General features: G+C 37.4%; 2 protein-coding genes across 4 annotated transcripts; both read left to right on the forward strand.

Moving 5' to 3' along the window:
* Positions 1 to 4967: 4967 nt before the first annotated feature.
* arpc1a (actin related protein 2/3 complex, subunit 1A) lies at positions 4968 to 8575 on the forward strand. Of its 3 annotated transcripts, none has more exons than XM_065263397.2 (10): positions 4968 to 5147; positions 5793 to 5878; positions 6230 to 6334; positions 6423 to 6645; positions 6723 to 6830; positions 6950 to 7162; positions 7585 to 7660; positions 7741 to 7934; positions 8008 to 8098; positions 8182 to 8575. In XM_065263397.2, exons 2-10 carry the CDS (start codon positions 5815 to 5817, stop codon positions 8218 to 8220), a joined length of 1113 nt encoding a protein of 370 aa, XP_065119469.1. In that variant the 5' UTR covers positions 4968 to 5147; positions 5793 to 5814; the 3' UTR covers positions 8221 to 8575. The 3 variants fall into 3 exon arrangements, with proteins under 3 accessions (XP_065119469.1, XP_065119417.1, XP_065119542.1); XM_065263345.2 differs by having other exon boundaries at positions 4969 to 5147; positions 5789 to 5878; XM_065263470.2 differs by lacking the exon at positions 4968 to 5147 and adding an exon at positions 5510 to 5652 and having other exon boundaries at positions 5789 to 5878.
* A 1106-nt stretch (positions 8576 to 9681) lies between these two features.
* On the forward strand, positions 9682 to 17597 carry arpc1b (actin related protein 2/3 complex, subunit 1B). The gene is made up of 10 exons (XM_065255411.2): positions 9682 to 9839; positions 10384 to 10463; positions 15566 to 15670; positions 15769 to 15991; positions 16204 to 16311; positions 16387 to 16593; positions 16677 to 16752; positions 16823 to 17019; positions 17098 to 17188; positions 17283 to 17597. The coding sequence occupies exons 2-10, from the start codon at positions 10400 to 10402 to the stop codon at positions 17319 to 17321; spliced, it is 1110 nt and encodes a 369-aa protein (XP_065111483.1). The 5' UTR covers positions 9682 to 9839; positions 10384 to 10399; the 3' UTR covers positions 17322 to 17597.
* The last annotated feature ends 285 nt before the right edge of the window (positions 17598 to 17882 follow it).

Consider the following 17882-nt stretch of genomic DNA (forward strand, 5'->3'; position numbering starts at 1 on the left):
AAATGAGCACTGTGATGCCATATCAAAAACATGTATGCAGAGAGATCAAATCAAGCTGGAGAAAGATAAGAAGGTTATTAAGGCATAGAAGAATGCATGATGATTTGAGTTCAGAAGGGCAAGGTAAGAGTCAGATAATCACCTGAAATTTACTACTTGTGACATATGATAGGAGTGGCCATTGGCTTACAAGATAAGCACACCATAAATTGATACAAGGTTACAACTATCTTGCATTAAATACAGATGAGCCCAGGTGCCCATGTTCGTGAGGAAGAGGATAACTTGGCAGAAACTATTTCAAGGCTGGCACAGATGGAAAGTCCCAGACTGGGTTTAATGCGATTAAAAGCAAAAATTTGTCAGATAAATTATCATAATTTGTCAGATAATGGGTCAGTTTTTTTCTTTAAACAAATGGTTGCAAACATCTGGGTTCATGAGGGAACTGCAGGGGTGAGATTGAGATTGTTATAGAAATGTCAGTTCTGAAATAATTTGAAGTTGTTTGGGAACACCTGATTTGGTTAATGTGGAATGTTAGTAATTAAAACAGTGATTTGTGAACTGGAAGTACAAAGAAGACCAGATCATGCATGTCATGGCATCGCTGACCTTGGAAAAACTGATGAAGAGATCGCTGGAAAGTTATACACTGCAAAAAATTGAAGTGTTACCATTTAAAGTAATTTTTAAGCAGATTCAACTTTCACTTTTAACAGTGTAAACCAAAAATACTGTGAATCTGGTAATACAGTACATTCTTAAAAATGCTAGGTTATTTTCAACCCAGCTTTTGTAATTTAACCTCGGTTGTTTTAAAGAGCACCTATTGTCTGATTCACGATTTTACATTTCCTTTGGTGTGTAAGTGTGTATTAGTACACGTTAACCATATGCAAAAGGTACAAACCCCAAAGTAAACACATAAGCGATGGTAAACACATAAACTTTCACTTTTTACAGTGTACACAATACTTTCTTTCAAGTTACATTGCATTGTGAGTGAATCTTTCAAACATGGTAAGGAGCGTCACTTTTCTGGCTGACGTCAGAGGTATTCAAGCAAATCACAATGTACAGATTAGCTGGCCAATCAACAACCCAGCATTTTCTATAGTTTATAAGAACTTATTACACGGCTCTCTGGAATGCTTGATTCTGATTGGTCAGTTGAGACATTTGCAGGTTCGTTCTTTTCAAATAATAACCGCTCCAAAGTAATAACGCATAGCCGGTACTACTTGTACGATTAAAATCGCTCCGCCCCAATAAAGATTGCTGTTTGGCGCCATCTTGTGACAAACACTGGACAACCACAATTAAGAATGGAACATTTTGACATTAATTTTAACATGTACGGAAAAAACTTAACATTTAAACAGTGGATAGAAGAACGAACAACGACAAGACACAGAGAGCTTACTGAGACTGAACGTGACAAAATAGAGCATGACAGCTACGAAGCCAACACACAAAAAAATACAGAATGGGCATTAAAACTTCTCAAAGACTGGCTAAAAGAGAAAAAATGGAGACAAGTATGAAGCAGAGGATCTTAATAAGGTATTACGATCATTTTATGCATCTGTGCAAAGTTTCGCGGAAGGATAAAAATGTTAATTTAAAACAAATATGCCAATAAAATGTTTCAAATTCATATTCATGTCCAGTTTTTTTTCTTATGTGACAAGTAGCCGTGTAATAAGCGGGATAATGTAGAGGCAGCCGGTAGTTTTCGGGAAATAAGCCCCTTCAGTGTCATACAAGACCCTCCGCTTCGCGTCGGGTCCTGATCACACTGTCGGGGCTTATTTCCCGATAACTATCGGCTGCCTCTACATTATCCCTTACCTTAAACTTAAAATACTTCAGATATAACCAAGAAAAATAAGCAGAGACAAACGGGTGCATACTGACTAAATGAAGGCTTGCAGTGTAGCGGTCACTTTTTAGGCTAATGCTCATCCTGACCCGGTCTTTATGAAAGAGCAGCTGGAGATTGAACAGGGAGGAAATGAAGATGCAGCAAAATGGATATCCAAACCAAATACTGAAATGACCCCTGGATGACCAAGTATGAGATTGATGGCATTCATGAAAGCAAAAACTGGAGAAAACCAAGATCAGTGACCCGGCTGAAACCTGAGGTGATTTGCTGATCCTAGTGGGTCTCCCCTTTGACCAACCTGGTGTTTAGTTCACTTTGACCAGCTGAATATTAGCCAACACTTCTAAAACACAAAAAATGACCAGCTTCGCCAGGCCAGGGACCAATGAGGAATTTAGTAGACAACAGTTTGCAAGCTCACAATCTATCATTTTTATCATCAGGCGAAAACTGACTGCCCCTCTACAGAAGGAGGCTAAGGAAGCTGTTAAAGGGACACTCCACTTTTTGGGAAAATATGCTAATTTTCCAGCTCTCCTATAGTTAAATATTTGATTTTTACCATTTTGGAATCCATTCAGCCGATCTCCGGGTTTGCGGTACCACTTTTAGCGCAATGATATTACGCAGTGCCTGAAAATAGTCCCCTGCTATTGAACATAAGGGACTATTTTCGGGCAGTGCATAATATCACTACGCCTGCTGCACCCATGTTACAGCCGCAAAGTCCTTGATTATTACTCCAGAATGAGAGTATAGTCCTAGCCATATCTGCCTAGAAAATCACAACTTTTAATTTTCTGTCAGTCTTAGAACAGAAGAGTCAAGTTTTAAATAGGAAAAATATCGAAACTCTTTGGGTTTTTTTTGCGCGTTGCTAATGATCTAATCAGATTCAATGGATTGTGCTAAGCTATGCTAAAAGTGGTACTGTTAAAAAATCTCAGACTTAGAGATCAGCTGAATGGATTTCAAAACGGTAAAAATCAAATGTTTAACTCTAGGGGTGCTGGAAAATGAACAGATTTTCAAAAATAATTGGAGTGTCCCTTTAAGGCCGCAAAAAAGAAAGAAAGAGGTTGAAAAACTCAGTACTGACTTACAAAAGATTCCCAGCTGCTTATTTTGGGAGGTTTGCGAGAATAGGGGAATATTTAGGGAAGTAACACAGATTTTTTTCTTTTTGTCATTCCAGTCCAATGCAGCTGCAGCGGTGCTGGACAAGAAGCAGCCCAGCTTTAATAAGACAATTGCAGAATGGAGTGAGAAACCTGAGGAGTTGCTGACAGAGCTTTCAAGGAAACGTCTTTCCTACGTGACACAGATCTACAAGCACAAGACTGCTTACAATGAGTCATCAAATAATTAAAAAAGATAACAAGTCCCTTTCTGGAATTGAAGAATGCCTTTGAAAACCCTTATACAAACATTATTTCATACTGTCTTTAAACACACATTCAGAGCAATGTTAAACTAAATGTAATGTTCACTGGATATTTTGACCTCTAGAGGAGATCAAAATCTTGTGGAACAACCGGGTGAATGTGGAAGAAGTGTTCACTGCAAAAAGCCAAGAAGAAGCAGAAGGGTCGAATTGAATGTTGTCCCGGAGGAGGCTGAAGTCTCTCTGGAGGTAATGGGGAGGTTTATTTAAGAATCACTACATTGGCCGGTTTCCTCTAAACAATGTTTGTAATATGAAAAATAAATGTTGTCTTGATCTGCTGAACTGCTTTGCATGTTTTTTTGTATTAAGCTTGTATTGTATTAAAGTGGTTTATGTTCAGCTGGAGCTGGCCTAGGCCAAAGCAGATATTGATCGCAGAATTCATGAATAGAGGAATTCAAAATGACAAGGTTATAACTTCAAACAAATGTTCATTATGCTCATCACTGGATCGGTAATATAATACAAATATATCACATATAATCATCAAAATGGACAATCTTAGTATAATATTTTTCACATCCTTAAAGGAAAATCCATCAGCATGTAATAAGAGTTCCTTCAACCCAGAGGATGTGCCGAAGCTTTGAAGTCCAAGAAAAAAATGAAGTCAGACAAGAACAACTTTGAGATGGTAAAGACCCTTGAGAGACTGCAACAGCAGATCAAAGTATGCCACACTATCAAATTTACAATACACACAATGAAACAAACTTCAACCAGGATAAACTCTTCAATATTACACAAAACTGATGTATTTAATTTAATTTTATACAGCCATTATACATTATACTTTTATCCAAAGCAACCTTTACAAAAAGCATTTACAATTTTGCTAAGGACTGTACTTCATTAAAATGCTTTTTTTAAGTATTATTTCGAAGAATGTTACTTAAAAAAATCTTCACTTCTTATTTGGAAAAAAATGTTTAACATAAAACAGTTTGTTTTACTTTCACTTAAATATGTTGATGTCTATATAGTATTAAGTAGAGTTTTAACTGAGTAAAATCTTAATACAATTTATATATTTTCAAAACTACTGTATAGTAATATGTGTTAAACACAGCTAATACTTTAATTGGTAGTTAAAAGCAAAAAATTTCATAGCCTAAATATGCATTCAACCATCAGAAGCAGAAACTATGTGCAAAATATTGCATTTTCAGTTCTGCAAAGGAATGAAGATTGCATTTCTGTCTGATGTTAATTGTGAAATGTGTTGTGTGTGAGATGCATGCTCTTCAAAACATAATAAAACTTTCATTAAATATAAAATAGAGTCAAACATAACTTTGTGACAGGATCAGAGAGGACTGATAATTGAGGTCCATGCTACTGATGAACGATCAAAAAAAGCAACCACAAATGTTAATGTTGGGCTTGAATGACTTATGATGACTCAAATGACCTAAAAATGCAGAATATATGCAGAAATACACAATGATTACGTCATATGAGAGAAACACAGTTAAAACATCATGAATATACCAACACGATTAACTACATCCTTTCAAGAAGATCAAAAGCCCCAAGCGCCCGTGAACGCCACTGCCTTCTGAATGACTTCGCAGTCAACAGTGAGCGCGCAGGAACACGCCCACTGTTCTCCTGTGCGTACGCATGCGCACTGAGCCGTGTGCCATTTCCTGGATTCCTTGACAGGCCGTAATCTGTAAGCGAGAGAGCGCGAGCGAACAGCCGGAGTGAATTCGTGTCGACTGTCCAGAGTCCGCGAATTCAAGTCCGTCCATCAGGCGAACAAACACCATCAACGACATTTCCACGAGCGGCGGAGCATCACTTCAGGTAAACGGGCCCTGTGTCATGCCTTTTTCCGTCAGCAGGGAGCGAAGCGACCCGGCATCTTGAACAAGGCCTTCCTGATCGTAAAATTTAACAGACTACCAGCATTTTTTTTTGTCTTTATTCGCATGATTAAAGTGTTATCGGTCGTATATGTTGGTGTAGACCTGTGCCGTTTTACACATAGTCTCTTTACCTGTTTTCTGAGTTATTTTTGTTGAACTGCTAGGGTTTTTTCGGGTTAGCTTTCGGCTAATGTAGCAGACAGTAAGCTGGCTAATGGGAGCCAACGGCGTCAGATATTGATCTTCTGCCCCATCCACGCCCTAAAACCGAGAAACTGACAGCAACGATCCGGTTTTTCCGGTCGAACTGGCGGTTTTGGTTCCAGTATATACATTTAAACACACTATATTGTTGGTGGATGAGTCGATGCTTGCGATTTAACTCCGTGCTGCCTGTTTCGGGTCAAATTAGTGCTGATTTTGGTTTTATTTTCCTTTATAAAGTAAGTCATAATATCCGAAAGGCAAGTTCATCGTGATCGTGTTATTGTAACAATATGTATTGCTATTTGGTGGTCCTGTTTAGGTGCAGCAGATATAATCTTAGTTGTTAAATAATTATTGTGTGTTTATTTTCAGACAGAGTTGTGAATTACTTGAAGATAATGTCACTCCACCAGTTTCTGTTGGAACCCATCACATGCCACGCATGGAACCGGGACAGGACCCGTAAGAGAGCTATTTAGTCTTCTTTTATTAGTTATGCCTGCCTTATGTCAGTGCTTCCCAACCTTTTTCACTTCCAAGGGCCCTTAATTGCCCACAAGGATATTTGAAGTCCCCCATTCACTAAACTTGGAATAACTAGACAGATGTATATTCGCTACAAAAATGGCCAAAAAAATAAGAAGCATCTTGACTTTTGCTTGTTTTGTCCAATTTTTTATAATTTTAAGTCATCTTGAGGCCCCCTTGGAAATCTGCTGAGGCCCCACTATTGGCCCCAACCCCCTGTTTGGGAAACACTGCTTTATATATTCTTGCGATAATGTCTCACGTCATATTGTTTTTGATTTACAGAAATTGCTATAAGTCCAAACAACCACGAAGTCCATATATACAAGAAAAGTGGAAATCAGTGGGTGAAAGTTCACGAATTAAAAGAACACAATGGACACATCACAGGTAAAAGTGCTGCATACTTATTGAGAACAATAATTCAGGTAATTCGGTTCCTTGTGGCCAATGTATCTGATATTGAATTAATCTCTAGGCATTGACTGGGCTCCCAAAAGTGATCGCATTGTGACCTGCGGAGCCGACCGGAATGCTTATGTATGGAGTCAGAAGGATGGCGTGTGGAAACCCACCCTTGTTATTCTCAGGATCAACCGTGCTGCCACATTCGTGAAATGGTCTCCATTGGAGAACAAGTTTGCAGTGGGGAGCGGAGCACGACTCATATCCGTTTGCTACTTTGAGTCTGAAAATGATTGGTAAGTTACCGTGTTTTATATGGGATTGTCAGTGAAATAACCAAGTTTTATAATGATATGATTCTTGTGGTGTTTAGGTGGGTTAGTAAACACATCAAAAAGCCAATCCGCTCAACTGTCCTCAGTTTAGACTGGCATCCAAACAATGTGCTTCTGGCTGCCGGGTCATGCGACTTCAAATGCAGGTAAAACTTTAGGTTTGCGTATTTAGGTTTGCAAATTGGAAGAAATCCAAACACTTTTGGTTTAGCTGTGCAGGTGGGTCAAGCATGATCACAGATTGACACAAATTATGTTTGTACAGGGTATTTTCTGCGTACATCAAGGAAGTGGAAGAAAAACCAGCTTCAACTCCATGGGGGTCCAAGATGCCTTTCGGGCAGGTGATGGCAGAGTTTGGTGGGGCAGGCAGTGGAGGGTGGGTTCACAGTGTCTGTTTCTCAGCCAGTGGGAATAAACTGGCGTGGGTCAGCCATGACAGCACCGTAACTGTAGTGGACCCCACAATAACCTCAACGTGAGTATAATAACCAGTTGGTTTGTTTTTTAATGTTTTATGATGTGCCTCTTCTTTTTTTTTTTAACATCCATTTCTATGAATGACGTAATGGGATTTTAGGCCCTTATGTATATTCGCAATATTTTTTGTTTTTTGCAGAAGAGTAGAAATATACTTTTTGCAAACATTTTTGCTTTGGTTGGTAGTAGACTATTAAAAATACTATTTATGGTAGTATTGAAAAAATGTACTGGTGAAGGTGTTTTGCCAGAGTAGGTGGAGTCGAAGGTCGCACCCATGTTTCATGACTTGAACTGAATGCAGTCATAAAGTGGAATGCGAACAAAAAAAATTTTTTTGTTCAGAATTATGTCATACTTTGCACTTCATTTTTGATTAAACTACAGCAGGATCGTAACGGCATGCTTTTCTGGTTTCAGGCCAAGCCAGTTGAAGACAGAATTCCTTGCCCTGCTGAGTGTGACTTTTGTTTCTGAGAACAACATTGTTGCAGCAGTAAGAAGTCTTTTATGTTTCCTACATTTTGGCTATGTACCTCTGGATTTCAGGATGTAATCTAAAGCTTTCTCCGTCAGGGACACGACTGCTGCCCTATGCTGTTCAATTTTGATGATGGTGGAACCTTGACCTTGATATCTAAGTTGGACATTCCAAAGCAGAGCATCCAACGCAACATCTCTGCCATGGAGCGCTTCCGCAACATGGACAAGAGAGCCACCACCGAGGATCGCAATAGCACCCTAGAAACACTGCATCAGAACAGCATCACGTAGGTCAAACCTATAGATTTTGTTAAGGCGTGCTTTTGCACAGTTGTATTTATTTATTTGTTTTCTTTGCAGCCAAGTGTCTATATATGAAGGAGACAAAAGAGATTGTCGCAAATTCTGCACTACAGGAATTGACGGAGCGATGACCATATGGGATTTCAAGGTATGAAAACACTATTCTTATGTGTTATCTTCAAATTATTATTATCCAGATGTCTGACCCCGTTTTCCCATTTATTCCCACAGACTTTAGAGTCTTCTATCCAAGGTCTGCGGATCATGTAAAACTCACGCAGAACTAGCATGACACAGCACAAGCAATGCCGCTTGAAGACTAACAAGGAGATTTCCGATAACACTTCTGAAAGTTTTTAAATGAAACAAAGCACTGAGCAGCGGTGTGAACTGACGTGACACTCTTAAACGGAAAACACTAATGGATAAAGGGTTTAGGATCTTTGTTGTTTTTTTTTTGTTTGTTTCTTTTTTTTAAGGAAAAAGTCTATGCCAAAGCTGGCACCCCAGCAGTGTATGATGGTTAATCAAGGTGTTCTGGCTCTCCAGCTGAACCGGAGCCGAGTTAAATTAAAAGGAGAATTTTATGTAAATGGTCTGCTAGTAATAAATAACATATACTACACACCATTTGGGAATGCAGTCTCATTGTGTTTGATTTAATGCCTGTGCGTTGGTAAGAATTACTGGGCTGGACAGGGCTTATCCTAGTAAAAACACCTTTACTGATGTATCTTAAAGGCGGGGTGCACGATTTTTGAGAGATGCTTTGGAAAAGGAAGTCAGGCCGTGTACCAAAACACACTTGTAGCCAATCAGTAGTAAGGGGCGTGTCTATCAAAATAAGTTTCAGATTCTAATGGGGTAGGGATCGTGTTTGTTTAGGTAATTTCAAATGTCAACACTGGCTTTTGGAGATCGTGCACCCCACCTTTAACATATGATATCACTGCCATTGTATTCTTGTATCACAAGATGCACACCAGTAATGATTTTTGTGAGGGGAAAACTACTTAAATGTCCTAATATAACTATGGCCTAGTTCTGGATCAATCTAAACCCTGTCCGCGAAACTCACCTACTGTACAGCTTGGCGATATTGACCCAAAAAATCCCCAATCACATCTCTGTAATTTGGGGATAAATGGCGTTTTGCGATAAATATCTCTTCCGTTTTCTTCAAAGCAAAACAAATATTTACAGACTTGAGATACATCATAATCACCTTTATCAATTGATTTATGATAAAAAAATAATTCACAGATGGGTTTTCTCCCTGGTTTAAGATATACAGCTGGAAAAAATGCAAGCTGATTGGAAATCTGACCTCAGTGTATCTTTCTTTTGCAAGATAAAGAGTCACATAAGACCATACTGATATAGACAGCGTTGTCCATCCTGTGTCATGCTTGGAAAAAATACAGATATGTTACCAAAAGTTTTAAGCAAGCCAACACAAAAGGACTTGGCTTCCAACTGTTTTGCTAAATGAATTGGTGCAACCACATCTCACACTGTAGCTTGCAATACTCTGTCAAGGTTATAGCATTTAAAAATGCAGTCTTTCAAATAATTTTACACACAATTTTGAGTCAGTAGTGCAAATGTAGGGTTAAAGTAATGTAATAAGAATGGTAGAAAAAATTGGATGATTTGAACTGAAAACCCTCCTCACCAGTAGACAGCCGCCCACAGAGGGAAGTGGTTTATATGTCTCTAAGAAGGAAGGGGAAGTAGAGCATTTTTGGAGAGAAAAACGACTAAGGAAATACTTCTCATTCAGTGCAAAGCCAGCGTTTGTGTTGACTGTTCAGAGTCCACGAACTCGGGCTTCTGTTGCAGGCTTTGGCAACCCCCCACACACATCTCAGTTTTTTACAGTTTCCCGGGTAAGTAGAATAACATGTGGTTTTGTTTATCTGTAGATGTTTTTGTGTTTTCTGTATAGAGCAGGCTTATTTAAGAATGCTGCAATCTCACTAACATGCACTGACGTGTTCACACATCCAGAATGACAGCTACAAAGAGTCTTGTAGTATTTATTTAATTCTAAGTTTAAGTTTTTAGTGACAGGATACATACTTTAATTGTTTGAAACGGTCTACAAGACGGATTTTACTGCGAAGACAACTCGGAGGGAGAGCGAGCAGAGAGCACCGTTATATGTAAATGGAGATTATTATAGAGGTGTTTTATTTGTATTCCTGGGAACATCTGGATTTATGTCACATTCCTTTCTCATCTGGTTTTAATTTGTTACAAATAAGAAAAAGTTTGCTCTTACAATCACAAAACTAAAGAATACTATTTAGGTTTTTATTAGGAAGTACTTCAACTTCTCATTTTCTGTTAAGGCCTGCGGAAGTGAATGATCATGCATTCATTTCAGGTTAGCCTTTAAGAGTGATTAAATCCCCAAATTATCATTTTAAGTTGCAGAGAAACAGAAATGGCTTATCACAGCTTTCTGCTTGAACCTATCAGCTGCCATGCCTGGAACAAGGACCGGACCCGTAAGTACTCAGTTTCAGAGGTGGAAGTAACGAATTACAACTACTCACGTTACTGTAATTAAGTAGTTTTTTCGTGTATTTGTACTTTTATGAGTACATTTTTAAGTCTGTAATTTCCCTTGTACTTAAGTACAAATTAAGGTAAGTAATGTACTTCGCTACTTTGAAAATCACATTCGTTACTAAGTACTTGTAGAATTTGAATCAAATTAATATTCAAATCTTTGACAGCATTTGGATATCCAATAGAAATAATTGATCGTGGGCGGGCCAATAAAAACCCTTGTATTTGAACCGGAAAAAAGCCCGGTCTCTGCGTCCTTCACTGTGACGTTGTATTTAGTGCTTTAATGTCAAAGAACTTTGGCGTTATGGACGCTGAATTAATTAAAAATTCAAAAGAAATACCGGATGATGAGTGCCCATGGCCGCACCTGGGAGTTGTTCAAACAGAGGAAGGAAAGGAGACAGCGTGTAAATGTAATGCAAACTTTGTTTGCCATCTGCAGTGATTTCGGCTTACAATACTTCAGCCTCTAATCTCAAAAAGCACATTATGGTAAGAAGACTTATAACCATATTTATTTGATCGTCTTCGTTTTTAATGTTGGGTAGACCTCACGATAATTTGCCAGAAAACATCACTTGAAACATGTAGGTATGTGACAAAATGACGTAATACGCACGAGCGCTTTGTTCCCACGGCTGTGTTCCCAGCAGGTATTCAGCGCCAGACGCGTTGTTGACTTAGGAAATCTGTCATATCTTTGCTTTGTGAATACCTCTAAAGCCCATATACTAGTGACATAAATTACTTCCTCACGTTGATTCTCACGTTCGAATTTCCAAGATTGCTGTCGTAAGAAGAAAGTTATAAGCGAAGCAAAATTTCTCTCGTGTTTGGCATTGAAATCCTCTATGAAGGCGAGTATTTTTTGTTTCAAACCAAATACTTTTGATAGAATATACATTTAACTTGAATTAGGTGAAGTTTGGGATTGATTGTAACATTCGCATGTGCTTTTTTAAGATCCGCAAGTGACGTTGTTGTCAAAAGCAGAATCGCCCATTCAATCATATTGGCTTCCAAAACTTCTCCGTTTTCATCAATCCGTGCATTATTTTTTAAAGTAATCATACAGAACGAAGGATTAGAATCTCTAGATTACATTATTGGCATAATTTTGTCAAACATATAAATAAATACATGCATGCAACATGCATGCATTTATTGAATTATTATTAATGATAAATAACATAATCATCAATTAATGTATTAATAATATCTGACCATTTAAATTGCTCGCAAGCATTATTAGTCAATTAAGAAATATTAAAGAAACAATGAAATGTGTTAAAGTGTTTGGTCAAGCGGAAGTTTTTCATAGTTTTATAGTTTTAATTGGGTACAAAAATGCCCCCTAATTTTCGAGTTAAAAAATTCCATAACTTTCTTAATAATTATCACATTTTAATAATTTAAAAACCATGTTAAAGTTCTTTTTATTATCTATCATATGGTTATAATTATATATGTATTTATATTTTTTGTCACATACCTAAAACATGAGCTTCAGTTACCTAGGTGACGAGCACGTAGACCGTAAAAAAAGATTTAACATTGTAAAATGGTGCTCAAAGTTAAATTTCATGTCATTGTCAACATTGTATTATTCATATTGAATCAGTGTTTTAAGCTTATAATAATAAACAGTCTAATAAGGACTCTTTTTATCAAATTCGTCTGTTGCCGCGTCCCACTGGCGTAGCAGTGTAACTGCACTGAAAGCCTGTCTAAATTACACATATGTCAGTGCTAAATCATAAATGCTGATAACTTTTGAAATATTAGTAGTGTACTTTTGGAAAGCTTTCTTGTCCAATAATATTTTTAACTCTTTTCCCCGCCATTGACGAGTTATCTTGTCAATTAAGAAAAAAAAACATTTGCATAAAACGTGTTTCTGAAGAATTTATGTTAATGTGCAATACCGCGATTGTCCACTAGATAGCGGACTTAACCAATTTATGGATAAACTGAAGCCAAAACGTTATTTACTAATTTTATGTTTGATATTCGTTCTGAATCTGATCTCTAACTTAATTCTTTCACAAAAATGCAATTGTTTCAGCTTTTTGCTAAAAAAATGTGTATTTGTAAAGAAAAACACCAATATTTAAGAGTTTATAAGCAGGGGAAAAAAAGGATGGAACGGTTTTTCACTTTTTTATTGTTTGTTTGAAAGTAGAGGGTCTGTTCTTTCATTTGATATATATATTTTTAGAAGAAAAATTTCCTGGAAGCATTTTGTAAAACTTTTGTGAAAATCATAAAAAATGCTGGCGGGCAACTTTTCGAAAAATGGCTGGCGGGGAATGAGTTAATGTAAAAAAATCTGTTTTTAAATAAAATAACCCAACAAGCTTATTTATGTTGTATCATAATTCATTAATAATAATAACATTAGACCATTTTTATAACTTGATAAAAATTATATGAAGAAACAATATGAAATAATATAGCTGCTGTTAAAATCATATAACATTCTTTAAACAGACAAAATTCCTGTACTATGTGTTTATTCGTATAAAACACAAATTGCCTGTTTTTAATCCATTCATATCTCTGATTTCATTCAATGGATTTAATGTTTATTCAATAAATATCACCGGCTAAAAAGTAATTTGTACTTGAGTAGTTTTTAAGAGGGGTACTTTGTACTTTTACTTAAGTACATTTTTAACACCAGTACTTTTACTTGTAATTGAGTATTTTTTTAGCAACTACTTGTACTTGTACTTGAGTACAAATTTTCAGTACTCTTTCCACCTCTGCTCAGTTTGCAGCATCTTCAGTCGTTTCCTCCAGTACCTGACCTGTGTGATCACGTGAAAGCATTATTTCAAGGAAGCTATTTACTGACTTTAAGTGAAGAGTGCTGTGAGTTTCACAAGCTTTCAGTGACTTGGCCTCGAATCATAGTGTTGGTTTTAGCGTAGACATGTTTTGACAGAGAAATGATGGCATACATGATTGTCGCAATTGTGCAACAGCCTTTATCTAACCTGTTTAACATACTTTCTCACAGTGTTGTGTTGTGTCACGTCTTGTCACTGCACTTTTAGCTTTTGCTAAACCATTTAACATTATGTGACCACCGTTTGCTCCCTGAGGGCCAGTTAGGTACCGGAAACCTTATTCTGCAAAGATATGCATCTTAAAAGACAACATGTTATTCTAGCGCACTGTTCTTTACTTTATAAAAACCTGCAGCACCAAAGACACACAGGACAAGCAAAAAGTTAAAGAATAAATGTCCCTCAATGTTTGCATTTCAGTGAATGACTTTATAAACAGACATTTATACGATTAAAGACATCTTTTACTGTTGCCGCCCTGCTTTTTCTCCACGCTGATGAGAGAAGCAGTAATGAGTAATTTCACCCAGACTTCCTGTTTTACCATGAATGGTGCTTTGTTGCTGATGCCGTACCTCTCAGCAGACCGCAGCGCAGAGCAACAGCAGGAAGACGAGACGAGTAACTTTCAAGTTTAACTGCTGCCCTTAAAACAAACAGTTTTTAGCTCACCTATGAAAAATGTTGGAGCAAAAGTGCTATTCTGCAGAAATAAAGTGTTATAGTGCATATTCAGGCTTAAGTTAGGCTGTTGCTTAGGTATTCTGAATGAAAATTGTGATTACTAAGAAAAGTGATAACATTACTATTCATGTCCATAACAATAAAACATTTGAAAAAAGAGAAAATTATAACAAATCTGGGAAAAAAACCGTTTTATACTTTTCATGTTTAAAACACTTATAAAAAAACATTAACCCAACCCTTACTTTGAGCTTATAAAGGGATAGTTCACTTTAAAATGAAAATTCTGTCATCATTTACTCATCCTCATGTTGTTCTAACCCTGTATGAATTTCTTTTTTCTGATGAACACAAAAGAAGATATTTTGAGAAAGATGGAACACACACAGCGAATAGTAGAAAATGTATGGTTTTAAATGTGACAGTCTCAACGTTATATTAGTATATTTCTACATTGGCTTATGTAATTTTCGTTGTTTATATCCTTTATGGATTTAAAATTACATCAATGCATGCATTTTGCACAACAACTGCATTATCCTATAAAATTAATCACACAATTAAACAAGTAATTTATTAAAACTTAAATAAATAAAACATGCTGTTTCAGATGTAAATATGATACCAATATGTCATTATTCTGATTGAATAGTATTTGATATGAAATTCAGTCAACACTTTTATTTTGGAGGTTTTTGCATGAAAGCAGGGGTGTTCAGATTGTTAGAAATGTAAGTGCCATGAAAAAGACTAAAAGGTCAATTATATTTGTTTGATGTCTGTGTATGCACAAATTTCTGTGAGCTGTGCACACTGTGCCCCCTTAAAAAAAAATTGGTGCATGACGCCCCTGATAGTAGGAATAAAAATATATGATGAAATTTAATGGGTACAGTCAACTGTGTGCTTACCATCACAATACTTCCAAAATATTTTTTCCTACTATAAAAGTCAATGGTCACTATCTGCTGTGTGTTTACCATAATTTCACAAAATATCTTCTTTTGTGTTCATCAGAAAAAAGAAATTCATACAGGTTTAGAACAACAAGAGGAAGAGTAAATGATGACAGAATTTTCATTTTAAAGTGAACTATCCCTTTAACACAAAAAACATTTATGTAGGGTGACTCATGGCACGGTCCCCTTACAACAAGAAGGTCCCCGGTTCGAGCCCCGGCTAGTTCAGGAGGTCTTTCTGTATGGAGTTTGCATGTATCCCAAAAACATGCAGGTTATGTGAACTGGAGATGCCAACGTGTGTGGATAGATAAACTTGTGTATAGACTAGTTCTTGGCCATGTATGTACAGTATACACTGTAAAATTAAGTTATTTAAATTGGTAACAGCTAAAAAATGTAAGTTTATTCAACATTAGATTTCACTTTAGGTACTAAACTTACATTTTTAGGTGTTACCAATAGTAATTTCTAATTGATCCAACTGTTCACTTTTTACAGTGTACACACTGAATTTTTATACTCTTGGTTCTTGTCTAGAAATTGCACTTTGTCCTAATAACCATGACGTCCATATTTACAAAAAGGATGGAAACAACTGGAACAAAATCCATGTGCTAAAGGAACACAATGGGCAGGTGACAGGTACGTTTATAAGGTTTATCTGACCTACATACTCACAGAACATCAGTGGGACCTTATTGCATGACATTATTTTATCCAACCATGTCGTAATCCCTCAGGCATTGACTGGGCTCCAGAGAGCAACCGCATTGTCACCTGCGGTACCGACCGTAACGCCTATGTGTGGACGCTAAAGGGGGACACATGGAAGCCCACCCTTGTCATTCTCAGGATCAATCGTGCTGCACGCTGTGTAAAATGGTCTCCCAAAGAAAACAAGTTTGCTGTTGGCAGTGGCTCACGTCTGATCTCAGTGTGCTATTTTGAGCAGGAAAATGACTGGTGAGGATCAGTAGGATAAATGGATATTGAGCCTCTTCTGACAGAATGTTGGTTAATCTACTTATAAGGCAGATGGGTTTGCTCTTATTTTTGAACAATTCGGTTTAAATCAATGTTTTCAAAATGGTTTTAACAATTCAGAAGGTGTATAATGTAACATTCTGTGGGTCCAAAGTGTATGATAATCTGTAATCTGTTTCTCATACCTTTAGGTGGGTGTGCAAGCACATTAAGAAGCCCATCCGCTCCACCATTCTGTGTTTGGACTGGCACCCCAATAATGTGCTGTTGGCAGCTGGATCATGTGACTTTAAATGCAGGTTAGGAATCGGAACTGTGTTATTATTAGCGTTAGTTTGTGCATTCTATCAAATTCTGCTAAATCTCCCATCCAGGATCTTTTCTGCTTACATCAAAGAAGTAGAGGAGAAGCCAGCTGCGACAGCATGGGGCTCTAAAATGCCATTCGGAGAGGTCATGTTTGAATCCACTGGAACTTCCGGCTGGGTGCATGGCGTCTGTTTCTCAGACAGCGGGAACCGTGTGGCCTGGGCCAGCCATGACAGCACCGTAGCTGTGGCAGAGGGTGGCAAGACCACTGTGTAAGTATCTATAGTATACAACAGTATAAGAAGTCATCGCAAATGTTTTCACGGTCTAAATTATTTTTACTTTTTGTTGGCAGATTGGCCAATCTGACTTCAGAAACCTTGCCTCTTTTGTGCGTGACCTTCATTACGGAGAACAGTCTAGTGGCAGCTGTAAGTATCTTTAGGTTTGCGTTGCATTGATGATGTCAGCAGGTCCACTGATTTTTTAAATCTTTCTCAGGGTCATGACTGCTACCCAGTGCTCTTTGTCTATAATTCGGATAAAGCCGCCCTATCTTTCGGTGGTAAACTGGATGTGCCCAAACAGAGCGCTCAGAAGGGCATGACAGCCAGGGAGCGCTTTCAAAACCTGGATAAGAAAGCCACCAGTGACACCAAAGAGGCCGTCCTGGAGTCTGTGCACAAGAACAGCATCAGGTAAGGCATTTCATCATTTATTAAACCTATGTAATACACATACATATTGTTAATGCCTTTGGATTTGCTTTGAAACAGCCAAATTTCAGTTCTTGGTGGGGGAAAAGCAAAGTGTACCAAATTCTGCACCACTGGTATGGATGGAGGAATGGCTATTTGGGATGTTAAGGTAATATTGTACTCATTTACTGTTTTTTTCAAAGGTAATCTCAAAACGTTAATACAGTTGTGAAGTATAAAACGACTTATTTTTTTTGTTTCAGACCCTCGAATCTGCAATGAAGGACCTCAAGATTGTCTAATAGTGCAATAGCATACTCCAGAACATTTTTTTTTATTACATGCTTTTTGCCATTTTCATAGCTTTCTCTTCATTTTATAAAGATATATATTTTGATAAACAGCCTTGGTGATGTAAGGATTTTATGATGATAAGACTTAGAAAACAGGTTCTGGATGAACCAAAAAGCTTTATACTTTTACCTAATTGATATGCTGGTCATAAATGCTTTCCTACTTGCAGGTACGTTGCTTTGAATCTTAAGAAACAGTTTATACTAATAAAAAATATGACTGATTGTTGTGGTGCAGCATGCTGAATGTTTTTCTGTTAACCCATTAACTGCAGCCAGGCCCGGCTCTACGGGGGACCAGAGTGGGCCTGGCCCACCCAATCAGAGACTTGGTCCACCCTGGCTCCACACCACATAACAGACAATCTTTTGGCCAAAAATGTGTAATGTTGAACAATATTTACAGACATGAGAATAATTCTTAAGGAAAACAGCATTTCAGATACAATTTTAGTTTGTAACAAGTTTGTTTTAGTTGATGTAAATTATTTTAAAAGAACTGCCCCTTTT

Source organism: Paramisgurnus dabryanus, chromosome 3 (genome assembly GCF_030506205.2).
Source record: "Paramisgurnus dabryanus chromosome 3, PD_genome_1.1, whole genome shotgun sequence".
NCBI classification, from domain to species: Eukaryota; Metazoa; Chordata; class Actinopteri; order Cypriniformes; family Cobitidae; genus Paramisgurnus; species Paramisgurnus dabryanus.

Bases quoted from the DNA above. Each gene is read 5' to 3' on its own strand.
- arpc1a (XM_065263397.2), top strand. From the start codon at position 5,815: ATGTCACTCCACCAGTTTCTGTTGGAACCCATCACATGCCACGCATGG. The intron at 6,646-6,722 runs GTAAGTTACCGT...TGTGGTGTTTAG, and splicing joins TTTGAGTCTGAAAATGATTG to GTGGGTTAGTAAACACATCA. The intron at 8,099-8,181 runs GTATGAAAACAC...TTATTCCCACAG, and splicing joins TGACCATATGGGATTTCAAG to ACTTTAGAGTCTTCTATCCA.
- arpc1b (XM_065255411.2), top strand. From the start codon at position 10,400: ATGGCTTATCACAGCTTTCTGCTTGAACCTATCAGCTGCCATGCCTGG. The intron at 15,671-15,768 runs GTACGTTTATAA...GTAATCCCTCAG, and splicing joins ACACAATGGGCAGGTGACAG to GCATTGACTGGGCTCCAGAG. The intron at 17,020-17,097 runs GTAAGGCATTTC...GCTTTGAAACAG, and splicing joins GTGCACAAGAACAGCATCAG to CCAAATTTCAGTTCTTGGTG.